Source organism: Palaemon carinicauda, chromosome 1 (genome assembly GCF_036898095.1).
Source record: "Palaemon carinicauda isolate YSFRI2023 chromosome 1, ASM3689809v2, whole genome shotgun sequence".
Lineage (NCBI taxonomy): Eukaryota > Metazoa > Arthropoda > Malacostraca > Decapoda > Palaemonidae > Palaemon > Palaemon carinicauda.
The window spans coordinates 227812069-227825327 of NC_090725.1; the positions used below are offsets into that span (position 1 = coordinate 227812069).

Below are 13259 nucleotides of genomic sequence, written 5' to 3' on the forward strand. Positions count from 1 at the left end.
AATAACAATATGAAATCTTATCCTGGAAATTGTAAACCTTTAAGATTATCTTTGTAAGTTTTAGGAGGACCTTTAGAAAGTTTCTCTAAAAGTTGTACAAGGACAATTCAACTTATCTTTCAGATTTCTAGAATATACACAGCTCCAAGGAATGGTTACTTCTTTTAACTACGATACTGAGCTGGCAAATTTACAAGAAGTTATTCAACAGAAGGTAGCAACAATGTTCTCAGATTCATCTAATGTAGTGAAACGGACGCTGATGGAGAAAACTGTCACTAAGCTATGTGTTTTCTTTGGTAAACAAAAAGGTAAGATGTCAACTTTTAATTATTTTAGTGAAAATTCCATTAATTATGTACTGTTCATTCCTTAAGGAAAATCTATGAGAAAAAATAAATAAAAATTCTCCATGATGGGTGTCAAGCCTTTCATTTTGGCTGAAAAAATCCAATGTTAAATAGAGTGATAGTGAAAACAACATTTCTGTACAGCTGTCACCAGCTTGACATCTCATTAATTCTTTAGTCACAGCTTGAGGCGTCAACTTTGATAACATTTGTTCTGACACTAGACTTTAAAGCGAGGTATAATTACCCGCCCGCTAGTTTGTGGGGATAATGGTGGTAGCCCACTACCCTGCTCACTCACACACTATTGTTGTCTCATCCCTTTTGCTTTTGGCTCAGCCGAGAACGGACGTTACTGCTCTTCGCCTCTCCAACTATTTTTGACTTGCTTGTTTCTCCTTTCCGTCCATCATGTGGACCTGTTTGGGGCCTGAAGGATGCACCGGCGGAACCATGTCCTCCGCCGAGACCATGTCCTCCGCCGAGACCGACCCCCATTCTTTGTGACCAGGATAACACCTGTGATGAATGCTGGAAGTGGTCTTCCTCCCAGTGGGAGGGATTTAGTCACCGGCACAAGTAAGTCCTTTGCGGTCTTCCTTAAAGTTGAAGAAACCTCGGACATCTTTCTTGACCCCCAATCTCTTCCCGAAGCGCCCGCTTGATCTGCCTCTAATGGAGAGCGGTGGAGCAGGAGTGTAGTCCAGTTAATACCAGGTTAACCTCGGGGTTCGAGGAACAGTGTTGCTTCCTCTAGAGAAGCAGCTTTGCCCCTTCCCTTGGGGGATCCTTTTTTATTTCTATTGTTTATCAGATCTGGCCTTCATGTGGTGTGACCAGTCCCCTTCAAATGGAGCTTCTTCAGCTGGGTGCTGGAGGAGAAGGACTTTGGGCTCCTCGGAGGTCAAACTCTTTTGCAGAGGAGTGTTGATCTTGACGCCCTTGGAGTGTCGGCCACTGCCTACTGCCGATGCTGCCAAAGACTGCGCTATTATCCCTACTGAGTCTTCTCAGCCTTCGGGGGGGTGGGGTGGGGGGGGGTTAAAGTCCGGAGCACTCTTCTGTTGCGGGTGTTCACCTCTCTCGTTCTCGAGTGAAGTCTTTCCCGGGGTTCTCCTTTGCAGAGACCTTCCCGATGTCCTCCCTCTTCTCCGCAGACATCAACCTCTTCAGAGCTTTTCTCCCCTGCCAAGGATTCTCGCTGCGGATGACATTTTCCACCTCTTTGCCAGCATGCTGTTGACGACGGGAGCTCTCGCCAACATAAAGATCGCTACTTCTCCTTGTCGAGGGAACACAGTCCTCTCCGCACTTCTAGACGTTCTCCTTTGCCTTTCATCAGGAGAGACTATCCCGACGATCCCATTGACCAATGATCTTCTAAACTCTATCCTATTCGTGATCGATAATCGTCATCGTGTGATCGCTCCTCTTCTGTTCTTGATGGCCACTCCTCAGCTTGTGATGACTACTCCCTTGCTCGTAGTCACCACTTGCCAGCTATTTGCTTTTCGCCAGCTGCTCGTCCCTCGTCACCTTGTGATCGTCTCTCCTCTCCTCGTGATCGTCCCTTGTCTCCTCATGAGCCTCCCTTGTCTCCTCGTGATCGTCACTTGTCTCCTTTTGACCATCGCTTGTCTCCTTGTGACCATCGCTTGTCACCTCATGAAAGTCACTCATTTGCTTATTGCCGCTTGCCTGTTCACGATCATTGCCCTCCTGCTCGTCATCACTACTTGCCAACTTCTCGTCTTTCTCCTTCTCTTCGACGTATTTTTGTTGTTAGCCAGCTCCTCCTCGTTCGTCAGCTCCTCCTCATTCGCCAACTCCTCCTCCTTCGCCAACTCTTCGTCGTCTCACAGCTCTTCGTCGCTCACAAGCTCAGGATTGTTACTCACTATATCAAGATTGTCACTCTCCTCCTAGTGACCGTCACTCTCGTGACTGTCACTTTACAGCACGTGATCATCATTCACCAGCTCACGATCGTCACTTACCAACGCTTGATCCTCTCTCGCTAGTGATTGTCACTCACCACATCGCGATCACTGTTTCTCTCCCAAGGTCTACTCACTGGTTCACCATCAACGTCCAACTCACGATCGCCGTAGAGACGAGGACCTTCCTTCTCGTGAAACTTGTATCATGCCCTCGTCTCGCGATCTATCCCTACCTGATTGCCGTAAGGAGGTGCACCCTTCTTTTAGGGTTCTTCAACCTGCTCTTCAGCCTTGATGCTCGCCTCGTCATCCCATTGAACCCTCCAGTACCTTGATGACTAGCTCAGCTCCTTCGCAGGTGCGTTTAGCACCCTCGCCTAGTTCTAGGCCTCCTCTTATTCCAGACCATGCAGGCCAGCATGGCGGACGTCCAGTACCTTTTCCTACCATCCGGCAGGAATCTTCAAAGGCTCAGACAGCTTCTTCTATTACTCGCTCTTCCAAGCCAGAGCGAAAGACCATGTCGGTGCCCATTGCAAGAAAGACACCACATTCCCTTTCTTTTAATGTACCAAGGCCAGGGTCTCCTAGGAGGCAATCTCTAACTTCTTACCTTCCTGGCAAAACCCCTGTCCATCCTAGGTCAGGAAAGCAGCCGGCATGGTTCGACGCCTTGGTGAAGGCCGTACATTGAGCAGTCTCAGAAGTGGCCCCTCCATCATCGGACCAGATTTTGGTAAATACGCCGAGGATCCTGTTGGAGAAGTCGGTCTCCAGTTCACCCTCTCCTCTCTCTGACCCCAGATGCAAGGTATTAGGCTCAGCCCCTTCCAAGGCTCCATCCCTGACAGTGTTCCTCTCTTCCATCAAGAAGATGGATGGAGTGGCAAAAGGGGGGGGGGGGGGGCACTGCTCCAACAGAACCTCTAGCAGGTTCAGTTGACTCCCATGCTTACAACCAAGCAGAAGAGGGAATGAGAAACCAGACTCCTCCTCCAGGAGAAACATTCCTTCCTCTTACAAGCAGAGGTCAAGAGAAGGTCAGCCCTCTTTTAGGTGGGGAGAGTCACTTCTGCCTCGGAGAGAGATGAAGGACTCGAAGACGGGGCCTAAGAAACTCTCAGCCAAGGCCGCATGATTTCAAGAGAGGTCAGGAGGAACTTCCCCAACTCCGACTAGGACATTAGCAAGTGATGCTTCCATAGCCTCTACAGTTGTTGACCACGACCCACCACGGGTTCCTATCGGTGAGAGCTTGTGGGTGGATGATGAAATGGATCATGATGAAGAGTATCGCCCTAGGGCTGCTAGTCCTAAATACACGGAGGCAGAACAGAAGGAGTTAGAGTATGCCTTCCGGCAGGTCTTGGCCTGCATGAGAGCCATCAATGTGTTGGCTCACCATAAGACGGCCCCTCAAGAGGGCAAGGACACTGTCCTTGACCCCATTTAGGGCTTTCAGCAACCTTCCAAGGACAGGGCAGTTTTGCCCTAAGGAGTTAAAGGGTGTCTGGAAGAGGGCGTTGCCCAGATTGCCGGCAGGCAGGATCATCCTCTAAGCTCCTACCGCTACCGTTTGTCCAGTAGAGGAGATACTATGAGATCTTGGATGAGCCCCTTCCAGCCTTGCCTCTTGATCCATCTATAGAGGCACTCTCTAGGGGAGTCTCCTTTGAGAGGTTATCTGGGCTTCCATTCACCTTCTCCACATCTGAGGTCATGAACACAGAGAAAGTTGCAAAGTATGCCATGCAGGCTACTTCGTGGCTGGATCTGTGGTTGGGATCCCTGGGACACCTTGTTAGAACCGAAGATTGGTCTAAGGATTCAACGAGGAAGTCGTTGGAAACTGTCCTTTTGTTGGGTACCCATACAATCGAGTAACTCGCCCACCAGGTGGTCAACCTGGGGGCGAATGTCATTCTCAGGCATAGGTACTTGCTGCACCATACAGCCTCCAGGCTTTGGGCTGAGTCTGAAAGGTACCAGCACGTAAACCTCCTAGCGATGAGGGCAGCCATCCTAGCCCTTCAACAGTTCCAGCAGTTCCTGGTGGGTCACTCTGTGGTTTCGAGGAGTTACAACACCACAGTAGCGGCTTACATAAACAAACAAGGCAGTACCTTTTTGCAACTCCTATGCTATCTAGCAATGAGGATGCTAAGATGGTTAGAAGACAACTCGGTTTCCCTATCAGCCCGCTTCATTCTTGGCAAATGGAATGCGCTTGCAGACAATCTGAGTTGAGCGACATAGATAGTGGGCTCCAAGGGGTCTTCGTATCATTTAGTAGCCAACAAAGGGTTGACTTTCTGTTTGCGACGTTCCTGAACTTCAGGCTCTCGCTTTACTGCTCCCGAGTCCTTGATCTTAAGGCTCTCTGGCAAGATGCATTCCAATAACGGTGGGACATCATCAATGTATACGCCTTTCCCCCGTTCTGTCTGATGAGAAAGGTTTGCTACAAGACCAGATAATCCATGAACCTCTCAATAACCCTCATAGCTCTGCTGTGGCGTCATGCAGAATGGTTTCTGGACCTTCTGCACCTCCTGATGGAGATTCAGAGAGAACTCCTTCTGTGACATGACCTACTCAAACAGCCACGTATGATCATATTTCACAAAGCCATGCCTTTGCTGCGACCTCATGCCTGGAGACTATCCAGCACTTCCTTTTTCAGAGGGACTTTTCACAACAAGTTGCGATGAGGATGTCTAAATACCTGCGAAGATCTACTTCCTCAGTCTACCAGGCCAAGTGGGCTGTCTTCTGTAGTTGGTGTCATGGAAGGGGTATCTCTCCCTTCGATGCGACTATTCCAACAAAAGCGGAGTTCGTCATTTACCTTCGAGAGGAAAAGCTTTCCTCGATCTTAGAAGTGAAAGGGTATCACTCACCCTTAAACCTTGCCTTTAGACTTGAGGGAGTTAATATTTCCTCTTCGTTGGAGTTGTCTCTCCTCATACAGAGTTTTGAGATTTCCTGCCTTCAGTCGGAAGTTAGACCACCTCCATGGAACATGGTTTGAGTCCTACGAGCCCTGAAAGGTGCTCCCTACGAACCATTACGCCAGGCAACATATCACCACCTCACTTTGTAGACAGTATTCCTACTCGCCTTGGCTTCGGCCAAAAGGGTTAGTGAAGTTGCCAATTCAAGAGGATGGGCAGAGATATTACTTGGCTTCCTCCCCGAGTTCATCACCAAGACTCAATATCCAGGAGTAGCGGATTGTAGTTTCAGGCCCTTCTGGATTGAGATTCTTTATTCTGTAACCAATGATCCTGATCAACTGTTATTTTGTCCAGTGAGGAGTTTGAGGTATTACTTCAAAAGAATTGCTACAGCTTGCTTCCGAGTGTCAGCACTCTTCGTTAGCAGAGGGAAGGTCAAGAGGAGGATCACAAAGAATAACATCTCGGTTTGGATTTGCAAGGTCTATGAATCACGATCCTTCTCCAACTTTACGACCCAGAGCTCATGATGTTAGGAGCATTAGTACGACCCTAGTGTTCAGGAAGAACTACTGTGATGCAGGTACTACAAGCTGGCATGAGGAAGCTTGAAACGACCTTCACCGCTCACTACTTCCAAGACGTGGCCCAAAGGAATGTGGAGACATTCTCCATTGGTCCTGTGGTGGTTGCACAGCAAGTGGTTTATAAATACTAAAGGTTCCCTGATGGAGAAGTAGCAGATGGTTGAGGGTAAAGGTTACCTGGGATTAGTCTGGAATGAATGTGAAGAATTTCAGGCTCTTTCTTTCTTTCATCTTCCCCTTTCTTGGGGAACAGCACCCATGGTCCTCTGCAAGCTGGCCTCACCTGTCTGGAGGTAAAACCATTTCCCATATGTAACCTAGAATAGATATAATACTTGTTACGTTCCTATACCTCCTAGCGAGGTTGGATTTGATAATGTCCATGGTTACTTCTAAAGATTCCTATGTTTCTGGGAACTCTGGCCTTGACCAGTCACATTATTAGTTAAACCAGTCACATTGTTAGTATTAAAAGCTCACAAATTGCTCAGGCATCTACCCGTGCATTGCACAGAACTTAGCAAGATGTCAGGGTTTTTTCTGTTATGTACGGAAAAACCCCATGTAAAAAACCAAGCCAGTTAGTTCCGACTTCCACCTTCCTAAAGGGTGAGTCAATCCCTATAAATTGCGAAAGGATTTGTATTTAGTGTCGGAACAAATAACTAATTTGGAAGTAATTTGTATTTTTCCTAATGATGTAAAACTAAAAATTAAAGAGACAACACTAGTGTATGAGTGAATGGGATAGTGGGCTACCCCGCTCCTGCTAGGGAGGGCAATCCTCTCATCAGTCCACCAGTGAGAGGATGCCTGCAATGCCTCTGGCAGAGCTGGCAGCATTACGGAGCTGATCCCTGGATGATCGCAGTGGTTGGTGTAGGGTATCGCGTCCCCTTCATACAATTTCTCCCTTGTCTGATTCGGGATCCAATTCATGTAAGCTCCTATATGAAGGGATCCATAAACGACCTTGCCCTCTGGGCCAAAGTCCAAACCATGCTGAAAAAGGGCGCTCTCCAAGAGGTCTTAGACAGGTCCCCAGGCTTCTACAGTCAACTCTTTCTTGTGAAAGATGGGTCTGAAGGCAGGAGACCAGTCATAGATCTCTCGCCCATGAACAAGTTTGTCCTTCAAACTCTGTTCAGGATGCAGACGGCGAACACGGTCATTCAAGCCGTAAGACTGAAGGACTTCATGAGCACATTGGATCTCCAAGACGCATACCCCCAGATCCCAATCCAAGTGTCTTCAAGGAAGTATCTCGGGTTCATACACGAGGAAAGACTACCAGTTCAAAGTTCTCTTTCGGTCTCTTGACAGCACCCCAGGTCTTCACCAAGGTGTTTTCCTAGTGTTGTCATGGGCTCACAAGAACAGCATTCATCTCTTAACCCTTTTACCCCCAGGCTCTTTGGAAATTTCCAACCCTTAACCCCCAAGGGGTTATTTTTTCCCCAGCACATTTTGCAGTATATATTTTTTAAATTGCTCTAACAGCCTTAGTTTTTGTCATAGAGAGGTCAGGTTAGTCTCATTCTCTTGGAAAATGCTTGAATTTTCTCAAAAAATTATTAGAAATATGAAAAAAAAAAATTTTATAGCATTTTTTTGCAAGGACTTACTGGTACGTCCATGGGGGTAAAGGGATGAGTTTTGTGAAACGTACCAGTACGTCCTTTGGAGGTAAAAGGGTTAAGATAGCTAGGTGACTGGCTAGTTCTGGCAGACTCGAAAATGACCCCTCTTCATTATTGGGACATGCTCGTCAAGTTTTATCAGGATCTGGAGTTCATGATAAATCTCAAGAAGTCATCTCTGCTTCCATCACAAAGACTGGTTTAACTAGGTATGATCATGGACACCGACCTCCAAAAAGTCTCCATCAGACGACAGAGTACACAGGCTGAGAAAAGTGGCTTGCCCCTTCCTCAGTCGAGAAAATATGCCAGTCCAACAGTGGTTGTGCCTCATAGGTCATATAACCTCACTGATTCGTATTGTTCCCAACAGCCACCTCAGGATGAGATCCCTTCAATGGCATCTAAAGTCCTTATGGGATCAACACACCCAAACCCTGGACACTCTAGTGCCAATAGGCCAGGATCAAGTAACGGATCTTCAGTGGTGGGTGGCAGAGGAGAATCTCCCCAGAGGTCTAGATCTTCTCGTCCTTCCTCTGAACTTGTTGCTTATTACAGACGCATCAAAAGAATGATGGGGGCCCTACTTGCTGCATTATACTGCATCAGGCTGTTGGTCCGAATCCGAAAGGTATCGGTACATAAATCTTTTAGATGAGAGCAGCATTCCTAGCTCTCCAACAGTTCCAACAATTGCTGGCTGGTCACTTTGTGGTGTTGATGAGCAACAAAACCACAGTGCAGTGGTGGGTTACATAAAGAAACAAGGCGGTACCTTTTCACAACTTCTATGCCATCTTGCAATAGAGATTCTAAGATGGTCAGAAGATCATTCAGTAATGCTATCAGCTTGCTTCATTCTGGGCAAGAGGAATGTGCTCGCGGACAACTTGAGCAGAGCGACTCTGATAGTGAGCTATGAATTGCCTTTGGATCCTCTGATAGCCAACAAAGCCCTGACTTTGTGGGATTCCCCGACTGTGGACCTGTTTACAATGTCCCTGAACTTCAGCCTCCTGCTGTACTGTTCCCCAATCCTCAGGCTCTATGGCAGAATGCATTCCAACAACGGTGGGACAACATAGACGTGTATGCCTTTTCCAGTTTTGTCTGATGAGAAGACTGTTCAACACTACCAAGGATCCACAATTCTAACGATGATCCTCCTAGCTCTGCTATTGCATCATGCAGAATGGTTCCCAGACCTTCTGCAAATGGTAGTAGATCACCCAAAAGAACTTCCTCCACTACCAGATATGCTTGAACAAACACACGTCAACATCTTTCTCAAGAATGTCCATTATCTTCAACTTCACGCCTGGAGACTATCAACCGTCTCCTCTCACAGAGAGGCTTTTCACAAGTTGTAAAAATAATGTCGAAACGTTTGCGAAATTCTTCAACAGCAGCATACCGGGCTAAGTGAACAGTCTTCTGTGGTTGGTGTCATGGAAGGGATATCTTGCCCCTCAAGTCCACTCTTCCAGTAATAGCGGAGTTCCTTGTATACCTTCAAGAGGAAAAACTTCTTTCAGTCTATGCGATAAAAGGCTATTGCTCAGCCTTAAGCCTAGCATTTAGATTGAATGGAGTGGACCTTTACTCTTCGGTGGAGCTTTCCTTACTCATACGGAGTCATGAAATCACTTGTCCCCCGGTCGGAGATTAGACCTCTTCTTTGGAACGTTGTTTGCGTTTTGAGATCCCTTAAGGGTCCTCCTTACGAACCACTATGCCATGCAACAGACTGTAATCTGACTCTGAAGACTGGTTTCCTACTCACTTTAGCTTCTGTGAAGAGAGTCGGTGAACTACATGGTCTCTTGTATGACATCGCCCATTCAAGGGTATGGGGGTAGGTGACACTGCTTCGTCCCTGAGTTTATTGCTAAGACTCAAAATCCGGGGGTACTGGACCATAGATTCAAGCCCTTTCAGATTAAGAGTATACGTTCTGCAACCAGTGACCCAGATCAGTTGTTATTCTGCCCAGAGAGGAGTTTGAGATATTACCTTAAATGCTCTGTCGCAAAAAGACCCAAGCTTTCAGCCTTATTTGTTAGCTCAGGCAGAATTAAGAGGAGGATCACCAAGAACACTTTTTCTTCTTGGATCTGCAAATTCTTAGACTATGCCCTCTAACATGACCCTCTTCAAGCTCGAAGACCTAGAGCTCATGATGTCGGGCATCAGTACGTTACTGGCTTTTAAACGCAACTTTTCAGTCTCAAGTTCTGCAAGCAGGTGTGTGGAACGGTCAAACAACCTTCACTGCCCACTATCTCAAAGACGTGACCCACAGGAGGCTCGATACGTTCTCTATCGGCCCTGTGGTGGCTGCACAACAAGGGGTTTAAGATACCTCGGGCTCCTTGTTGGACAAGTAGCAATTGGTTGTGGGCATTGGTTACCCAGGTTAAGTCTGGATTGAATGAAAGTGTGTCTGGCGGGATGAATGAAAGTGTGTCTGGCTTTTCCTTTCTTCATCTTCCCCTCTCTTGGGGAACAGTACCTAGGGTTCCTCTGCAAACTGGCTTCAACCTTTGCAGGTGAGAACCATTTCCCTTGTGTATCCTAGTTTAGACAATAATCATACTTGTTCACGTCTCCAATGTTTGCTGAGAGGTAAACAGTGGGAAATGTCTACATATGTAATATTCCTGTTTAAGAACTCGAATACTGATACCTAAATGTTCATATGCTATTTACACTACCACGCAGATTGCTCAGGCCGCAATGACACCGCACTGTGAACTTATTAGCAAGGTGTCAAGGTTTATCCTTGGATACAGTAGAATACTGTACTAGGAAAACCTGGGTCAATGACCAAGCTAGAAGGACTTCCACCCACCTAAGAGTGAGTCATCCATATAAATAATGTAAAGTTTGTTAGTGAAGGAACCAATAACAAATTTGGAAATTAGTATTTTTCCTTAACTAATACAAATGTAGTTATTTATATAAATTGTCCCGCCATCACCTGTCCCCCTGAAGTTCTGTGTGCAATTGAAAAGTTAGGCAGCTCTAAACTGTGAGTGGAGATAGGTGGCTGGCTTACCCACCCCTACCTACCCACTAAAGTGGTTAGGTAGGGTTGCCATCTCGCACATTTTAGTCTATTGGCTACCTTCCACCTTTGCCGAAAGATAATCCACATAAATAAGTACATATTTGTATTTTATTATTTCCAAATTTGTCATACTGTCAATTTTAATGGTATATTGAAGTTTAGAGGTGTCTCATCCGTGTTGCCGATGCACAATAATTTTATGGCCTCTACCTTTATAATGATTAATTACAAATCGTAAAAATCATTGAATTTTTCTTCCAATTCTTTAGGATGGTTTTTGTGCAAAATGGTTTACTTCTTCATAAACTGAAAAAGGTATAATGTAATAATATATCATTTATATACTTAATGTCATTTGTAGAAAATATAGTAATTGTTTAATATTGTATGAAACTTGAAATGCAAGCAAACAGCTGTTTTTTTCAGTTATTTATAGCCGTGTGTTACTGACGATACTTTTGTCCTTCATTGTCTTTTGCTCTTTTAACTTCTTGAAAATAAGGGGAAGAAAATTAGGTTATTTTATTATAATTTGGTCTAAAAAAAGAAATAGCATGATACAGGAGATATATGATTGAATTTATTCTTATGGGTGAAAATTTGGTGCTGGCACAATAGGTAGGTAGTAGATTGGCCAGGGAACCAGCCATCCATTGAGATACTACCACTAGAGAGTTATGGGGTCCTTTGACTTTCTAGACAGTAGTATTACATTTGATCCTTCTCTCTGGTTACAATTCTTTCCCTTTGCCTACATATACACCGAATAGTCTGGCCTATTCTTTATAGATTTTCCTTTGTCCTCATACACCAGACAACACTAAGATTGCCAAACAATTTTTCTTCACCCAAGGGGTTAACTACTGCACTATAATTGTTCAGTGGATACTTTCCTCTTGGTAAGGGTAGAAGAGACACTTTAGCTATGGTAAGTAGCTCTTCTAGGATAAGGACTCTCCAAAATCAAACAATTGTTCTCTGGTCTTGGGTAGTGCCGTAGCTTCTGTACCATGTTCTTACACTGTACCTTGCTTGAGGGTACACTCGGGCACACTATTCTATCTAATATCTCTTCCACCTTGTTTTGTTAAATTATTTATAGTTTTTATAGGAAATATTTATTTTAATGTGGTTACTGTTCTTAAAGTATTTTATTTTTCCTTGTTTCCTCTCCTCACTGGGCTATTTTTCCTGTTGGGGCCCTGTTCTTATATCATCCTGCTTTTCCAACTAGGGTTGTAGCTTAGTAATTAATAATAATAATAGTATGCGAGATTGCAAGTCTTACACAAATATATATGGTATTACTGTAATTTATTTTATTAATTTATAGTCCCAAAAATGACTGTAAGAAAAAATTATTCAAATATGAAAATAATATTATATTGGTTATATCGTAACCGATTTTGGCCATGACACTAGGTCAATAACCTGATGACTTTTTATTCATTTTTTTTTACATTTAAATGGAAGTTTTTAATGATATTCCCTTAATTTATTATTTTTTTTACAGTATTCCATGAGAAGGCATAGACAATATAGTCCTGGCATGTATCCATGTTTTGGGCTTCATTTTCCATCCCATTCATGACTTTTAATCATATATGATTTTCCTTCTCATATCTGCCTGATTTCCTTTACATTATATAAGTGTAGGTTGAAATTCATTAAAAGGGCATTTTAAATATTTTCATTACCCCTTTACAAAAGGGGTGGTGAGGCCAGTGCTCCAGTGCATACAGCTAACCAGCAGGATAGTAGGATGCTGCCATTTCAGAATGCTATTTAGATTTAGGAGAATAAATGTACTTATCTGAGCGCATATAAATTCCTCGCACAATTGTGACCGTTTAGGGCACGATTCAAGTTTGTGTTTAATTTTCATGAATGAGCATTGACAAACAGCTTTGTATCCATTTTGAGATATCTTTTCTATTAATATTTTAATTTCTTTTCCAGCAAATGATGTACTGTTATCTCACATGATAACATTTTTGAATGACAAGCATGACCGTCACTTGCGGATGTCCTTTTTTACCAGTATTGTGGGAGTAGCAGCATATATTGGTTGTCATAGTGCAGACATATTGAAGCCACTTTTGTTACAGGTATATTTTGGTTATGTTGTTGTCATAATTAGTGAAGTGATTATAGACGGCTTTTACTACAAATTATGGCAAGAGTTTTAAGAAGCTTTCTTGTAAGTCTATACAGTATTACTAGCTTTATTGAAAAAATAATGAAATGAGAGTTTAAAGTAAACTGAACTAGTATTTCCATAGACTGATATATTGTACACTTCCCTTTGCATTTTAGGAAAGTCTAATATACAGTACTTTGTTATAGCTAGCAATCTGCAGCCAGGTATAGTATACAGACATACTATCGGGTTAACGACCCCAAATCCAAGTAACCCAATGCTAACTGACCCTAGGGAGCACTATAATAAATGGGCACCACTTCTTACTTTGGTTCTGTACAGGAGTGGCCCTACAAGCAAATGAAGCTCAGGTTAATTTTTTTCTGTTAGTTTCAGAGCATTAAATAGCAAAATATGAGATCATAGACTTAAAAAAGTTATTAGATATCAGAATGTACTTATGCAAATAAAATAAAAAACATAAAGAAATATTTTGTAAAGTAAATAATAGAGAAAAAACTAGCATCCCTATAATCTTCAAGAAGTCACTGATAAAAAAAAAAATAGAAAGG

At 43.9% G+C, this 13259-nt stretch overlaps 1 protein-coding gene across 4 annotated transcripts in view; it reads left to right on the top strand.

Moving 5' to 3' along the window:
- The window catches only part of Vps15 (vacuolar protein sorting 15), a 796097-nt gene that overhangs the window by 684830 nt on the left and 98008 nt on the right, over positions 1 to 13259 (top strand). For all 4 annotated transcript variants that reach the window (XM_068387739.1, XM_068387743.1, XM_068387753.1 and 1 more), the window contains 2 exons: positions 124 to 311; positions 12507 to 12655. In XM_068387739.1, coding sequence (XP_068243840.1) covers positions 124 to 311; positions 12507 to 12655 — 337 coding nt within the window. The remainder of the gene's footprint in view (positions 1 to 123; positions 312 to 12506; positions 12656 to 13259) is intronic.